The sequence below is a fragment of the Drosophila nasuta genome, chromosome 3 (genome assembly GCF_023558535.2).
Source record: "Drosophila nasuta strain 15112-1781.00 chromosome 3, ASM2355853v1, whole genome shotgun sequence".
Taxonomy (NCBI): Eukaryota; Metazoa; Arthropoda; class Insecta; order Diptera; family Drosophilidae; genus Drosophila; species Drosophila nasuta.
Window position 1 is genome coordinate 54,568,940 of NC_083457.1, and position 18,037 is coordinate 54,586,976.

Genomic DNA, 18,037 nt, shown 5'->3' on the forward strand with positions numbered 1-18,037 from the left:
CACTTTTTTAGTTGTGCCGTAGTGTACTTCTCAAATGTAGGCGTGTTCATATTTTTTTTTTTTGATTTGTCGATCCCACTTCTGAAAATTGTGGTAGTCTCGTGCACACAATAAAACAATCTCAATGCAGTCTAAACGTCCGATTTATTTCGCTGCTCGATCAAGACTGACCGCGTAGCTCAATTCTGTATAACATAGAATGTGAAATCGATAAAGAGAGCCAATACCGAGAGAGAGAGTTCGGATGTTTGGATAGCCGAGAGAGCGTTAAGTTAATATGTACATGTGTATGTGTATGTAGGCACACGTCCTACTACACATTTTTCATCAACTGTTACTCAACAGTTGTGTAGAACTGCATGAGCTAGGCAGACTAAGCTGCTGGTAATCAATCCGCTTAAAAGTGTGAAAAAGTGATGGCCAAAAATTTGTAGGTATGCGTGTCACATTGTGTGTGTGGGTTTGACTTGGCGGCGGACTAAGATAACAGTGCAGATGGATCTGATAAGTGGACATGGTCAGACGGAGAAGCTTCTCAAAGACTTCAGAGCTTGCTTAGAAATGATTTTTCTCAACTGTTACTAACAGTTGTGCAAAACTTCTAGAAATTAGCAAGCTGCTGGTAATTATTTAGTTTAAAAGTGTTAAAATGAGATTGCCAAAAATTTGTCCAAATCGGTAAAATTCGCATGTGCTTGTGCTTGACTAGGCGGCGGACCGAGATATTAGTGAAAGCAGATCTACTTAGTGGGCGTGGTTAAACGGAAGAGCTTCATGAACGTTTCTTATTTTGCCTAGGGTGTTTTTGGTCAACTGTTACTAAACAGTTGTGCTAAAGTGGAACATATTGGTAGAGTAATTGATAAATTAATTCCTTGAAAAGTGTAAAAAAGTGATTGCCAAAAATTTGAAGGTATGTGTCTCACATTGTGTGTGTGGGTTTGACTAGGCGACGGACCAAGATAATAGTGAAGGCGGATCTGCTGAGTGGGCGTGGTTCGGCAGGAAATCTTCGTTAAGATTATCAAGCTTAATTGTGTGTCCATGTGTTTATGTATGTGTGTGCTTCTGATCAACTTTTGCCGTAATAAGCAAATGGGGACGGCAACTCACTATAAAAAATGGTTTCAAGCTGAGCTCGCAGCTGCACTCTAGTTGATTTTTGTTAAACATATGATATGAATTAATTTTTATTTTATAAAGTTGTTTTGTCAACTGCAGCTAGACAAATTCTTATCACAAGCATTACCAAAAATATTAGTACGTACATTTTGAACATATATATTTTTTTTTAGTTATATTTATATTTATAGTTATAGTTATTTTATTTCACTTTCTTTGACAGTTATTTTATAGACTTGACTATATATTCTATACCATGCTATTGACACTATTGATTTCTCGCCTCAATCGATAGTTTGCTCATTTAAGTACATGGCTATTGTCACGTCTGTAAGCGGAACTAACAGCTTCTCTGTTTCGGCCTCTGACTACACAAACAAATGTCAGACAAAGCTTAGGCCCAGCCTCCCTCTGACCAGCAGCCATACTCGTAGATAAGATTGGTGGGCCTGAAACTGACGATTGAAGAGGAGGACGATAACGGATGGCTAATAAACCGCAGGCGTTCGAAGTGCATTGACAATGTCGATTGCTTGCAGTGAATGGCGACCATAAAGCACCTGCCACGCCCCCGCATTATAAATGCCACATGCTATATGCTACATGCTACATACTATATGCTGCCGCATTCCACATAGCGACAGTGTAAAGTTCAAAACTGGTTTGATGCTGCTGTTCCACAATTTTGGCATATCAATGAAGCATAAGCATCGAGCCATTGGCCAAGTTTTCAACACGTTTGTTAAGTTGTTGCACGAAAATCCTGTCACGTAACAGGCTGAAGTTGACAGCCAGCCAGCTGAAAATTGAAACATTATGTAGATTATTTTTGGAAAATTCAATGAGCTATGTGCGAGCATCGTACATCGAGTCAAGGCAGCTGTCAATAGTTAACTGATTTATTTTAATCGCTGTGTTAATTTATCATAACATTTTCTCTTCACAGCTACAGGAAGTCAAGTCGCCCAAGTCCCACTCCAGGCTGTGTGCCACAATTTGCTGCAAATGACGTTGATCATTTATCATTATAACAGCTTCGATTTATATACATTATTTTGCACTCTGCAGAAATCATTTGTAATTAAGCAAATGGCAAAGTTTTTGGGGGCGAAAGTTTAAAGCGCCCAACGTTGACACTTCATAAATTTGCAGTAAACTTAATTGAATTTGTTGTGGCTGTGTGTGTGTGTATGTTTATGTGTGTGTGCAATCATTTCTCATTTTCATTCAAATTGATTTTCATATTTGCTTCATGTATTACATGAAATTGCTTGGCACGTTCTGGCGACTTTGTAAATTGAATTAATATAAGCACAGTCTGTGTTTGGCCACGCCCACACGCCCACGCAACATAATGTTGCACAATGTTTGGTGTACAACCTCGACCTAGCCTACATCTTGGTTGTCCTTGTGGCAACTGCTGCTGAAGGCAAAACTTATTTCGTTGGCTGTCAACATTTTACACTTTTATTTTTTTAATGATAAAGTGTTGCGTTTTAATCCCGCATACCTTGGCACTCGGGCAAAACTGCTGACAGCAAAGGTGTGAACTATGTGGCCAAGAGCCGTGTGCGGCTCAATTGCTGGCAATGCTTTTTAGTTGGCTGCCACCGCCGCTGACAGTTGCCGCACACTTTTGGGCTTAAAACTATGAAATATGCGTGGCAAAGTGTTTCGAGATTATTTTATAATGGCCTCCCACTCAGACCCGCAAAAAGTTTGGCGCGTGCCACAGCCAGCAAAAGCAAAGGTCGCAACTCGAGTTGTATGCATTATACATCGCGGCATATATTGAGTTACAACTGCGCTCCTTTGCCCACCGATGATATGATCATGGCGACTCACAAAGCTGCCGTCAGTTGCCATTGTTATTTATGACGGCCATCGGCAGGAAATGGATGTGTGTGCGTGATGTGACTGAGTCTGTCTGTGTGTCCGTGTCCGTGTCTGTGACGTGACGTGACATTCGCATGTCATGACTGCTCCATGGACCGTTGTGGGCACAAACAGTTGGCTGCAGTTCACGTGATGTTCGGCCACGTTTAGGACAGGAAAAGGCCAATGCCTGCAACTTGGACAGCACTGACAAATCGTTTTGACTCTGAACTCCCCATGGTTTAACCGCCCTCTCACTCTCACTCACTCGCACTCCGTAAACAGTTATTGCACAGGGCTGCAGCTGTAAACTTTGCTCATATGTGAGGATGCCAGCGGGCAACGCGTGGCAACGGGCTGCTCTGTGGGAATCAAGCAATAAAGTGGGCAAATTGCATTGTGGTTGATGGGAATGTTACATACGAAATGAGAATGCAGCAGCGGCCAGCCAAAGAGCAAAAGGTATAAACGAGCAAGTAATATTGAATAATGAGAGCATTCAGCCGCACTGAAATGCCAATGTCAGCAGCTATTTCAAAACGTCAAGTTTAATTGAAAAACGCACGCAACGTTTAAAGCATACTTTTCGGCGCTGCGCATTAATTGCGCATCGCATTGAATTCTAAGCAGCGCGCGAAAGTATGCAACAATTTTTTGCATTGGTTGTCTCATAAATTATTCAACAATTAGATAATATCAATTAAATGCTTTAAGCTGCATAAACAAATTTATGCAGCGTCCATTACACGAATGGATTAGCGACGTGTGTTTACGCTTAAATGAAGACACAAATGGAATCACAGATTGCAGCTCAATTTGCAGTAGAACATAATTTAAAGCGCATATTACGCGCACTTGTTTCCCGCTGTAGCTGCGGCATTGTTGTTGCTGCCTCATGTGTAAGTCCCATAAATGTTCTGGTTAGTCCCAAATACACAACCAGCCAAGCACCCACACACACACTTACACACACACGTGATGGGATGCCAAACTCTGCCCACTAAACACGACCACAAAATGGTCAAGCGGCTGAGTCGCTTTTAATTAATGCCTCGGCATATTCATGGCGCATAAATTTGAGCTCCGAATTTCATGCAGCCTACTACTAGACTCACCCTCACCTCCACTCACACACACACGCACACTCTCAACTACTATTATCGCTTTGGACTGAGTGAAAATTATGTGGAAAAAAGGCGGTAAATTTGTAAAGAAATGAAAGCAAATTCTTGTTTTGGACGTTGCCCAGGAAATAAATGAAAAGCGTTTGCAAAAACTAAGGGACTTTGAATTATGGTGACCAGCAATTTATTGGCAGCTGCAGTTTTTCAACAGAATCCCAGAAATATGCGAAACCCCAAAAGGGTCGCCCATCTCCATTTGCTTTTTTGCTCCAGTTTGGATGATTTTTTTCTGTTCGCTTCGTTTGACAGTGACAGACGCAGGTGAAGTTCAGAGAACCTCATTTGTTAGACTCCGTGCGTTGTGGTTTTCTTTATTTAGCAAATTCCATTCACTTAACCTTTGACGAGCGCTTTACGCATACACACAAAGCGAGCGAATGGTGATCCAGCCAACAATTTAATTAAAATTAAAAGCAGAGCGAGACAAAGAAAGAGAGAACGAGTTGAGTGGAAAGTAATACACATCATGGTGATGCTAGATACAAAATACATGAAAAACACATGTCATGCTTGTTTTGGCGACTGCCAGTGTTGTTTTTATTGTTGCCGTCCATATGCGGCTTTGTTTGACAAGCTTGTAGAGCAACCGGCCAAAAATGCGTTGACTGCTCGCTAGAGATTGCCATGAAGTAAAGTTTTGATGGACATGCAGATATGCTGTTAATAAAACAATGTAAAATAGAAGCATGGTTGGAAATTTAAATTGGCAAGGTGATTCATTAATTTATTATGTATTTTTCCCTACGAAAGAAAGCACTTTTATTTTACATTTGCTGAAAGTTTAGTCTAAAAATGTATTTAATTTTTGAATAAAATAAAATTTCGATCAGTAAATTCGATAATCTTTGCTTTCAATACCACTTTTACTGGCAATTAGTTTTTCCCTCTTTATTAAATGAATTAAGTTGATAATCAATATTATTATCGTTTGGTTACATGTTAATATATTAGGGGATTTATTTTATGAATTAACATTCCAGTGCATAATCTAAATATATATCAATTAAAATAATATTTATCTCTGAAATTTACGAATCTGTGTAATTACCCAATTTCATAGTTAAACATTGTTTTAATTAATAGTTGGACTCAATAGTATATTTGTATTCTTCGAAAAGTGTTAAACATATTCATGTATGACTGTCATAAAGAACATCAAAGTTGTGCTTGAACACAATAAATTCCGTTTGCTTTTATCATACCCCACATCGACACCTGTCCGCAGGATGCCGCTTCATGCATAGCCATCCATATTCGAATTCATAGCATACTTTGGGGCGTCGGTGGCAAGAATCTGACACATAGTTGTCACGGCAAATCCACTTAAAATGGTAGCCAACCGTGTGTCGCACTGCCACACCTGTTGCAAAAGGTGCACAGACTGCGGTGTCAACTTCTGTGTGTGTGTATGTGTGTATGTGTGTGTGTGGTGACGTCTGAGATGATCCTTGACACAGAAAATACTGAATGACAATTTCAGAGAATAGCATCAAAATAGCTGCGCGAGTTGTAGCATTTTTTGTTGACGCTGCCACTTTTTTTTCTCCCTCGGTCTCTATCTCTCTCTCTCACTCTATCTCACTATGTCGCGCACAATTGAGAATTTATAAAAAGCGGAAGCTGCGTTTTCCGCCGGAAAAAACTTGGCTGTTGGCAGCTGTATGAGCAGAATATACAGCGAAAGGAAAAGAGAGCAACAACAACAAAAAAAAAGAACAGCAGAACAGAAAACAAGGAACAAGAGAGCGCGAACGCCGGAAACGCGGCAACTTGATTCAATTCGAAGACGTAAATGGAAAACAGAAATGCGGCGGCCAAAATGCCAAGGCAACAATTCCGGCAGCAACAATGCGCCAGCAACAACAGCAACACTGAGAATGTAATCAAAGTACAATGCAAAGCTTGTTAAATGCAACCAAGGCTGGAGGGCGGACAGAGAGTGGGGGGCGTGGCAGCTGCGGGGCGAACGCAATGCCAAAAAGTCGCCAAGGCAACAATAAAATATTTCCATGCAGCAAATTGAAGCTTAAAGCGAACTGATGTGGCAGTTGAGCTAACAGCTTACAGCGAGCACAACAAAGCACACACCCACATACACACAAGCACACACACAAGCACACACACACACACATACACGTTTACGTTACAATACACTCTGCTACTCCGGTAATTTAGCTGCGAGTCACTTCCCTTGTGTGTTTTGTTGTGCGTATAGAAATTGGAATTAGACGTGATTTTTCATGCACACACGTGCAAGCTCAACACACACACACTCACGTACATTCACACACACACGCACAAGCAGGCACAACACACATTCGACGCCATTTTTCTGTTATTTTATTTGCTATATTACGCATACGCCGCATGCTTCAAACTCCACTGGCCCTTTTTTTCTTTTTCCCATTTGCGGCAATTAAATTTGCAATTATGTGTCACGGATTATATAATACTCGTGTTGCATGCCACATTCTCATTTAATTGAACATTTCGCGGCATTTTATTTAGTGCGATTTGTGCGCGACACAAAACAAATGCAAATACTCCATGTTCTTTTCAATTGCTGCTATTTGTGCTTTGGAATATTTTTAATTACAAATGCGGAGCGGAGCGATAATGTCATCTAGCTGTGACATTTTGTAAAACTGTTTGTCCATTTCCATATGCAAATTGATATTTTCGTACAAAACATCGAAATTATGGCTTACAAACTGCGATTACAGAGCGTGTAATTAAATTTGGTTCGAGTTTATTGATTGGATACGTTACAATTTCGGCCACAAAACTGACAAGGATTTCTCATTAGGCTGACCTCCCTCGAAATGAGCTAATAAAATGGCATATATTTCATTTTGCGCCATTTACATGCCATATTAATGGTCTCTTATAAGTATGATAAACGCCTTACGTTCGAAATTTATAACATACACTTAAAGTAGGCAAAGTTTCATTGTTGCAACATTGAATTTATTATTCTTTCGAATAAACGTCAGACTGCTTACTCGAACAGACATAATCTAGGTTAAGCTTAGAGCATTTAATATTCGTTTTACTGCTTTTAGCTGTCAACTCTTGTTAGGTTTGATAACAGAACCCTGGACCCAGCTCAAATTCAAAGGGGCAAAACAATGACAAGTTGAGCCAAAACAACTCAATAAGCAGCAAACCATAAAGAAAAATGCCCGAAATAAAGCCGTCCCGTCTCCTTCTGATTTTCCTCGCAGCTGGAGAACAAATGGCCAGCTCATAGCGTACAGTTTGAGTTGCAAAACTCTTTGGCAATCCAATCGAATTATGTTGCCAGCACTGTGAGCCCAAGGCTGTCAGCAAACTGAGCCAGGTGAGCAAACACGCAAGACCATTTCACCTCCCCCCGAGCCCCAATGTAAATCTGACACCTTGCAGGACATTGAAAGGAGAACACACATAGAGGGAGAACACAAACTCGAGGCTGTGTTGTTTTTAAATCGCCTAGAAATATAGCATCAATTCAATGAAGCTATAAACTTTATCAATAAATCAGACTAATTAGTGCGCTCAGCTCATGTTTAATTAATTTACGTGTCGAATGGCTGGCATTGGATATTTATTTAAGGATTTCGCAACCATTTGGTTTCATTTTCATTTCGCACATTCACCCGGAGCGATAAGAGAATAAGAGAACGAAACTGTTATACGTCTGATACGAGTTTGTATATCTATGTGTGTGTGTGTGTGTGTGTTTGCTAGGCTTACTGCCCACTTTTTGGCATCACTTGTGTATAATTTTATTACTTCAATGGCTTTGACGGCGGCAGAGCATCGTCTGCTAAAGTGCCTGGCCAAACATTTTTGACGCCAAAGTTTCTTCCTCCATTTTTTTCTTCTTTTTCTTGCGCCGCATGCACAAGAAATTAAAATTGATTTTATTTGCCGAATGCCAAAGTGTAGTCAGCCCTTAGACACAGCATATGTGAATGTCTGTGTGTGTGTGTGTATACAGTCAATGTATGTGCGTGTAGGTGTGCGCCTTTGCTATGCCTGGTTGCTGTGTGCAATGAACCAAAAACCGTTCCAAAACGAAAACAGAGAGAAAATGCCGATAACATTTAACTTGAATGCTTCAACTTTTGGCAGTTGGACAAAAATATGCGCATAAAATTATTTCAAATTATAGATTAATGGCAGGAATATGGAAAGAGCTCTCTCCAAAGTCTTTACATGAAACTGTTTCTGAAATAAAAGGCTGAAAATTAAGTTCAATTCGAAATGCTTTTTATTTATCAAAAGTTAATATGAGTCGTGTTTAATGTATTTAATCTATTAACTTCAGCTTGCTTAAAGAATTTGACTATATGTCGTAATAATATTGAAAGTACTTTCTTTAATATATGAACTTACAAAAAATATATATTTTATTTAATAAATTTGCAGTAATAGTAATAATGTAATATAAATTTTGTAAAACAATAAAACTCATATACATTATATTTCCGTGAATTAAGCTTTACTAAAAATGGTATTTGGTTACAAGTTAAGCTGAAGAAGTTATAAGTTAATCTAAAGAAAATGAATGTAATTAAGTGATCAAGAATTTTAAATGAATTTGCTATTATTTAAGTTAAATCAGTTGCTATTTGTCGCTAATACACATGAAGACTAAAATGTTTAATTAATAATAAAGTTTCTGCTTTATTTCAAAATAAAAGTCATTTCATACTAACTTTAACTTTAGTTTTAAGATTGTTAATTTTTTAAAATACATACAAATAATAATACAAAAATATCAAATAATGAATATAAAATGAAATATACAAAAATAAAATTGGGATAATGTTAGTTTGCATAAAGCCAGATGCATTCATTTACTGCGTTCACAGAGTTCACATATGCATATTTTCTGGCCTACAAAAATGCCTAAATATGCAGCTGAAACTATTGCTTAACGTTGCTTCTTTTGAGCAATGTCTTCATATAAATATTTGCAAACACAAGTTCGTGCTATTTTCGTACAAACTGTAGAGTTTTTGTTATGCTGCTAGAGGCGGAGGTCCCATAAGATAAGCAAAAGTCTGCAGTGCACACATTTGCCAAAAAGGCAAGCATAAAAAAAAATAAAAAGACAAAAAAAAGAAAACAAAAGTATAAAGGAAAATAAGAGAGACAAGAAAGTCGACCAGTTGTACAGCTTCCACGGCAGAACTTGTATAGTTTCGACAGTTTGCTGCGCGATGCAGACACAAGTCATAGAGCGAAATTTTCTATTTAATAACGGCAAGAGAAATTACACTGCAGCATTTCTGTCTGCGTATGCATGTCCCTATTTCTGTATCTGTATTTGTATCTGTAACTGCGTCTATGTCTATATGTGTGTGTGTGTGCGTATTGTATTTCCAGTGCATTAATTTATGTATGAAACTCTATGCCACGTACTCGTACGTCTGTTGAGGGCTGAGTATCTGAGTATCTCTGTCTGTGCGACCAAAAGTCAGACAGGCATAAAGAGGATGCAAAGCCAATGGCAGGCAGGCAGGAAGCTAGTGCAGCGGCAACTGCGGCTGCTGCAACTGTGGCTGCTGGCGTGGCGAAGGCCAGTGGCAGGGCCATTACCAGGAAGTCGTTGGCAGTGGCTCATTATGGAGCTCAGCTTGTCAGGCATGCTATCTACTATCTACTGTCGCCGTCTTTTTGTCCCATTGCTTGCCAAAAAATTCATGACTGCCACCGTTGCACGTGCCGCTTTAAACTTTAAAAGAAAACTCCCCTTGAATTACGCCCAGTCCTTGAAATGCTCTTTTTCCTATTTCGGTGTCCCGTTCGCATCCTAAACAAACATCAACATAAACCTAAACCTAAACTAAGAGTCTTTCGGCCATTTCCTTTTATTTCCTCAACTGCGTACATCAAAATGCAAATGAAATGATGGGCGCGTCGTAGCGTTTGCTTCTTAAGCACCCATACACATAAAACTAATAGGACAACACGTTTGTTTATCCCTTTTTTTTTATTAATTTTATAGAGCAATAGTTTGGGGATAGCAAACTAATAGTCAACTGCTTGTTGAATGCTTTAAGTGACAGAACGAACAACAACGTTGTCGAGAAACCAGTTAATTATTAAGCAACAAGGGGTACATAAATCTAGTTCTCTCTCTCTCCCTTTCTCTGGTTGCGAGAATTGCAGAGAATTTTGCATGAGACTGCGCCTGACATTTCTGTTTGTTAGCCTGGCATTGTGTGCGTTGCGTTGAATTTGCATCTGAATGGACTGAGACTTACCTCGACACAAATTATGCAACTCAATTTGTATGTGTAAGCAAGGCCTTGACTGAGTCGCAGACGTAGTTGCTGTTGCAAGCCAAGTTATGAAATGCACTGACGCCCAGGCTTATGCTAATTGAAAAATAAAAAGCGAGTGCTTCACTTATCACCGGAAAAGCTATTCAAATAAAAAACATAATTTAAATGAAGAGCTTATGCAAAATGAGAAGCGCAACAAATTGCAAATTCTAAAGTGGGTAATTAGCAAAAATATAATAGAAAACTCTTGCTGAGAATTCCAACTAATGACATATTAAATTTAAAATTAAAACTTTTAGCTTGGTTAAATATTTACAATATTTACTTTAATAATAAAGTAATTTCATAAAGCTGAAATTGCTAAATCAAATAACAAACAAATCGATTAGTATCCATTTCGCTTTTGGTAATGAAACTAATTAAGCTTTGGCAGTCTCCTCATGCTAATTCTAATGAAATTAAAATGAAATCAGTGGCAAATAAATACGCAAATAAAGAATGTTAAGCGACGAAACGTGCAACTACTGAATGTAGAGCACAACGCTCAAGGTTCGGGATGTGTTGAGTGGAGGAAACTGCTCAGTTATTCAGGGCATGCACCGGCTGACTCACTGACTAACTACTACATGTAAAAGGTGCTGACTGTTGACTACTGGTTGACTGACTGACTGCCACTGCCACACTGACTGCCTGATGCACGAGTGCTTAAGTGACTGCCCCCGACAGAAGAAGAAGAAGAAGCTGAAGCAGAAGCAGAATCAGAAGAAAAGCAGGCAGACAAAACGCTTAGTCTGCTTTTGGGCGCACGTTTGTTGTTTGCATTCGGTTGACGTGTGTGAAGGTCGTGGGCGTGGATGTGGATGGAGAATGTGAATGTAAGCGTGGGAGTGGGCGTGGCTCGTGGTTCACGTCGTCGTCATCGCAAAAATATTACCAACAAAGTGTTGAGCATAACAATAAGGCACAGACACAAAGACAGAGTGAGATTGTGCCCCAAATGCGTGTGCTTGATTCGTTGTCTTCCGGCTTCCCGACGACTGTTTTTCCGTCTTTTACTTTTACTTTTTCTGCTATAACCATTTCCATTCGCATTCGCATTCGCATTCTTATTTGCATTTTTGTATTTTAGTTGTTGACGCTACTTTAAATAAATTATGCTTGGCTCATTTCTCTCTAACTAAATGATATTCATCTTACATTCTGTTAAATAGCTATTTTCCCCACTCTCTTTCTCTATGTTTTGTTATTTGTTTCGTGCTACCTCGACACACTTTTTCGTTGCTTACTTTTCAACATTTTCCACTTAAAAACAAAACTGCAATTTAAATGGAAATACCAAATAGCAAACGGCAAAAAGGCAACTGACAACTGGCAAAAGGCAAAAGGCGACTGGCAAATGGCAAATGGCAAAAGGCAGGTGGGAAATGACGCGATTCCCATTTTGAATTCCCCCTAGCAATTAGTCTGTCTCTTACGTTCAATTGGTTAAATTATTTTGAGTGCTTGAATTTTGCTGAACTAACCGTAAATTCTATTCACTTAGAGTGCAAAGTATGAGTGCATTTTGTCTCCGCCAAGAGCAACAATTATATGAAAGTCACTGTCGAATAAATTTGCATAAATGTAAATAGAATCTGAGATAGCGGAAAGTTCTTTACAAAAACTTTTCTTTTGTACGTTTAAAATGGGAGTGATAATTTCGGAAAAAACATTTTGTGGTGTCTGAATGGAAGTTGAAGCTAATGTCGCAACAAAGAACTTTTGTTATTTAAAGCAGTTCCTCTAGGAAGAAGCATTTACATTTATCGGATTGTTTTAAGAACTGTGTAACGGAATTATATTAAAGCTAACAGCGAACCATAAATTCCGATAATAATCATTTGTGATGCGACATTTTGACACATTGCGCTACTAAAAGTCACCGCGACTTGAGCAAATGTATTGACATAAATAAAGCAATAAAGCGTTGCTTACTGATTAGTTAATTAGGTGCATAAATAAATCGGCAATTGGGAAACTCGAAATTGTTGTCGACATATTGGTTACAATATATTTTTGTGCGCTCATTCGTCTGTAATATGAAAACTCGACCATTATTTCAGATTTAAGCTAATTCCAGGCAATAATCGTAGCAATTAAGTTTATGACCTGGCTGCCTGACTAGTGACTGCGAACAGAAAGTCTTGAATCTGCTTCACGGCATTTTACGAGCACTTAAAGATGCCATAAAAATGAGGCGTGGCATATTCCATAACCATAAATCAACGAATAAGAAACCCAGCGAAAAACTCAAACTTGTGCCGCATAACTGCCATTAAAATGATGCGAGCAAGATCCGAAAATAAACAAACGAAAATAAGGGAAAGCAACATATTACGCATACGGCATGTTAACACTTTATAAACGCATTAGTGTCCGTTCCTTTAGAGGAGGGGAGCGCTCGACAAACGTGTCGGTTTCCGAACTGTTTCTGTTTCTGTTTCTGCCTGGCACCCACATCAAAATACAATTTGCAAGTTCAACGACAACGACAACGACAAAAATTGAAACGCAAAGCTGGAAAAATGAAAAACACAACGAAGAGGGGAGAAAATATGGATATTTATGAATGTTAAAGAAGATTTTGTTATGAGCATAGTGGGTCATAAATCAAATGACTATTGGCCGCAAACACGTGCCCAGATATATAAATAAAATGCGAAATTGCGAACTGCGAATGTGAAAGTAGGCTAAAGCCACGCCTCCATTCCAGAAGAATACCCCAAATGGGGCCAATAAGAACCAGATGGCAGCACATTAAACTCAATGAGTTGAAATTATTTGCAGCTGAAGGTCAGCAACTAAAATTCCAGCTAATGGGGAAGGTGGTGCAGTGGTGTTTGTGCTGTTTGGTGGTGTTGGTGGTGCTCAGTTCGGTTTTGCGGCAGCTGGGTGGTGTGCCATTAAAGACAACTTCCGCAAACAATAAATTTAGCGCGCCAAACGAGAAGAAATTGGTCCCCGGGCTACTCGTCGTGGCCAGCCGAGTTGAACGCGTTGTTATGCGAGGGGTTGCAAAGAGGGCAGAGGTCACCCCATATACATATATATATATATACTTACAAATATATATGCATGTATAAGCGGCACATTTTTTTATATGTATTTTTATACATTTTGTTTTTTTGTAGAGCCGCCAGCGTTTGGGGTCCAAGCTTCATAGTGGGTGTGCTGATTAAACTGTTATACACTCGATGGGGCAAACGTGTGAGGGTGTGTGTGTGTGTGTGTTGGTGTGCGTGAGTGCCACTTGCCATTTTAAGCTTAACGTATGCCACGCTATCGTCTACTGGACTGCCTTAATTTGTGAGGCTTATTTATGGAAACTGTGGCTCTCTCTGTCTCTCTCTCTGTATCCCGAATGGTAGATGAGCCGCAAGATTTAAGAGCCAGGGAAGCCACAGCAATCTGCTTGTGGTGCCTCCGCGCACAGCTAAGCGGCAAGTTTGTACAGGCGCAACTTTAAAAGCCAGCCGAACTGAAAGGTTTTCCGAAAACAAAAACTTTCACTGAGCAGCTAAGCCCGTTGTAATTGAGTAGGTGAAATGCACTGCTATCTATAGACAAAGCATTAGTCTGTTATGCAGACAAACAAAACTGAGAAAAGTCCGTCTGCTGGGTCAATTTCAAATTAAGCCTTGTTTCAACAGATGAAAACGATAAGTATGCTGGCGAGAAATGTTCACAATCCCCACTTGTTTATCTTCGAAATAGTTAACAAATTCTGTGTAGCACCTAAAAGTATGCAATGCTTTTTTGTTGAATTCTTCTGATTGGCTGGTAACACTAAAAAACTGTTTCAAATTGTATAACAATGAATGTATAAATAAATGGTCAATATTGATTAATATGATAACAGCTATATAGTTTTTTTGATGTTACCGAATTTTTTATAAATTATTGCAAACAATTGTGCTCACAGCAGACAAATGGATACAAATTGCAATACTGGCGAAATTCAAATTGGTGCTTATAAAAAATGAATATATTGTTGTATTAAAAAATATTGACATTAATAGCAAATTAATTTTAAATAATAAATGTTCCAGTTTTCATTTTGTGGGGCTTAAAATGTGCATTTAAAAATATCTTATTTTTTTTGTATTGTTGTTGTTTATATTTTTTTTACATATTTAGTATCACTAAAAAATTAAATGAATACATTCAGTACGCTGATTTAACTTCAACAATTTGGGTGAAATTGTATACATAAGAATACAAAACACACTTTATTATATTAATATACCACGTATACTTTATGCACCTAGTATACTACGTATTCTTAATATGCAAAATATACCACGTATACTTAATACACCTAATTTAATACGTATGCTTAATATGTTAAATACGTAGTATGCCTAATATGCTTAAAACTCAGTAATATACTAAATAAACTACGTATACTTAATACATCCAATATAACAGGTATGCTTAATATACTTCATATATTACGTATATGTAGTTAATGCACTTTATATACTACGTATACTTCTCAAACCAAATATACTAAATATACATACTCAAATAGTAAATTAAATACGTATACTTCATATATTTCGTAGACTGCGTATATTGCGTATACTTTATATTTTCAAAACAATTCGAAATGATTGTTATAGAAAACTAGTTTTTATTATATTTCAAAATAATTCGAAATGATTGTTATAAAAACCTAGTTTTTAATATATTTCGAATCATTTTACTAAAATATAATTGGCCAGATCAAATGTAAAGAAAGAGAAAAAGTAGCAAAACACTTTGTAAATATATTTCGCCACACTTAAAATAATATTACATATTTTTGTTTCGTTTAATGCACTTCTCGCAGAGTTACGCTACACGTACTGAAGAAATTCCAATTCATTAAAGTCTTTGCTGATCAAACGTCTGCACCTAATAGACCAGCGATGCTGTTGCCATTGTTTGTGCTACGTCTACTGGCAGCTTTTGGTGAAGTAGAAGCGCAGTTGGCACGCAATCGAAACGCATTGACCAAGACCCAGAGTATAGAGGAGTGCATCAATGAGATGCACGTGCAGAATGCCAATCTAAGGAAGATTGTCGAATGCCTGGCACGCTCAACAAGCGTAACCGCCTTTCTAGAGGATACACAGTGGAAACTGGATTTGTTAGAGCATCGTTTGGATAGACTGAAAACAATGCAATCACCTGGCGTCTATGTGCCTTCACCATATGTGCATATCGATGATGTGCTGCAAATCGAAGGCAGTGTGGCCGGCTTTAGCTGTGTGGCCAAGTTGCAAGTGCTGCAGGCCATACGACGAAAGCTGGAGCACTCGCATCTGATGAATGGCAGGCCAAGCACACTATTTGCCTGGCCTTTGTCACGGGCACCGACATCAAATATGGCGCAGTCAACGGGCAGCAAAATTGATGGGCATTCGATTAACGAGGCCAACGCATCGTCACACGAAGTTCAAGAGCTGAGCTGCCTCCTCGGTCGGGCCATAAAGAAGTACGCGAAACGCAATCTTGGCTAATGAAATGCGGCGCCCTTAAATCATTTAAGCCGCGAAAGCCTTTGTTTGGCCCCATCGAGGCAGAAGGCGAAACTGCATTTAAATTGTAAATAAATATGTGAGCACAGTTGCTTCTGCTGCTGCTGCTGCTGGAAAAACAACTGACAGAGTCATCCAATCAACGCACTGAGGTGCAGCGTGAAGCCAGCACGGCGGTCACACGCGGCGTATGAGTGTTTTTCCTGCTGTAGATTTATGTCGAGTCCCAACGGAGGCCACAGACAACACACACAACACAGCTGGCACAGTTTTTAAAGCCCAATTGTTGCAGCACAATGTTGGACATTTTGAAGTCGAGTTGCATGCAAATGTGGCAAGAGGCAAGAGGCAGAAAGCAGGAGGCAGAGAATTAGTGATGTGCTTTAAGTAATTGCTTAGAAGTCGCGCAACATGCGGCACAGTAATAACAATAATAACACTACGATAATAACGCGCAATGAGGCACGCAGCCAGTAGCTGTTGTTGTTACTGTTGCACTTGCCACGGAGATTCTGCCGCCATTACATGTGGCCTACTGAGGGGCTCGACTTGGCAACGGCTGCGTTGCATTTCCCCATTCTCACTCCCCGTACTTGTTTTTTATGCATCTACGTAGTTTATTTTTACGTGCCATATAAAATAATTTAATGGCCAGCGCATGCAACAAGCGGGCAAAGATAAAGTGAGCACAGCAGCAGCAACGGCAACGGCAAGCGGGAAATTCATTTTATAATTAGCAAAACGATGGCACCAGTAAAGCGTGCAGCAGTAAATGATAATTGTGGCACATTGTGCCGCACAGCAATAACTGACCAGAGGGCCCATCAATTAGAGCCGGACCATTAAAAAAAACTGCTATAAACGTTGCCAACGGGGAATACTTACGCTCTGATAGTCGAAGAAATGTTGATATGAGCAAGTAGTGGAAGTTGTTTGGCGAGAATCAAGTTTAATTCAAGCCAAGTATGCCAAAAATTTACATTTAGTTGCTGGCATAGTTTGCACAACAGAATAACATATTAGCTGATATAAATACCTTAAATTGTCTTTTCATTTCGAATGCATTCGACATCAGATATTAAATTAGGTTTGGAAGAATTTAATATACAAATAAATTGTATAGATTGATGGCCATTAATAACTTAAATAACTTTGTGTTGTCCTGGCAATAATGCAAATAAATGGACAAGTTAATGCTGATTGTGTTGTCATGATTTTCTGCCTTCTCCTTATCCAAAAGCTGTCATTCTGATTACCTCACATTTTACATAACCCCGGCCAATGTTTTGCTGTCATTTTTGCTCCCATTTTGTGTAACGACCTGGCCATAATGCCATTTGAGCTGCTTCCTTCAATATTTCTTAGAATATAAATTAATTTCAAGTATTTCCATTTACCCATTTCCACCTCACCCAACTTCACCTCACCTCACCAGCTGTCGCTTCTCTGCCTTGGCTCATTTTACTGTCTTTTATTTTTTGCTGCTCGTTGCTGGCTGCTTGCTGTGTCCTCCGATCTGATGCTGTCGGCCACTTGGAGTAAATCGGGAAAATAGTTGGTGGCCTTTAGCTACAACTCAGGGCAATGTCTCTCAGCTGCAATGTCAATAAAAATTCAATTACGTTTCGGTACGAAGCGAAGCTTGCGTCTCTGGCAAGGCATGCCTTGCCTTTTCTTATGGCCATTTCAAATTGACTATCGGCTCTGCAGACGCACAAAGATTTCAGGCATCAACTTTGTTGTCTACTTTCCGATATCGTCTGCCGGCTAGAGAGAAGGAGAAACGAGAGCGGAGAGCGGAGAGGTCTGAGTGGCATTCCGAAATTTGTTTGACATTTGAATAGCTGCTTCAATTGAATTCGGCAAACACAGAAAAAAAAGAAGAAAATAAATAAATAAGTAAAATAAAGGGGACGCCTCAAATTGCGTGTGCCAAAATCTCAGAGCTTGAGTTCTCTCTGCACAGATGTGAAATCCAAGACGAGGCACTTAAATTTAATGGCATGTTTATGTAACC

General features: G+C 39.1%; 1 protein-coding gene across 1 annotated transcript; it reads left to right on the forward strand.

Moving 5' to 3' along the window:
• The first annotated feature begins 15,310 nt into the window (after positions 1-15,310).
• LOC132791491 (uncharacterized) lies at positions 15,311-16,128 on the forward strand. The gene has a single exon (XM_060800432.1). The coding sequence runs from the start codon at positions 15,409-15,411 to the stop codon at positions 16,000-16,002; it is 594 nt and encodes a 197-aa protein (XP_060656415.1). The 5' UTR covers positions 15,311-15,408; the 3' UTR covers positions 16,003-16,128.
• The last annotated feature ends 1,909 nt before the right edge of the window (positions 16,129-18,037 follow it).

Excerpts from the sequence above, each read along its gene's own strand:
- LOC132791491 (XM_060800432.1), top strand. The coding sequence starts at position 15,409 with ATGCTGTTGCCATTGTTTGTGCTACGTCTACTGGCAGCTTTTGGTGAA.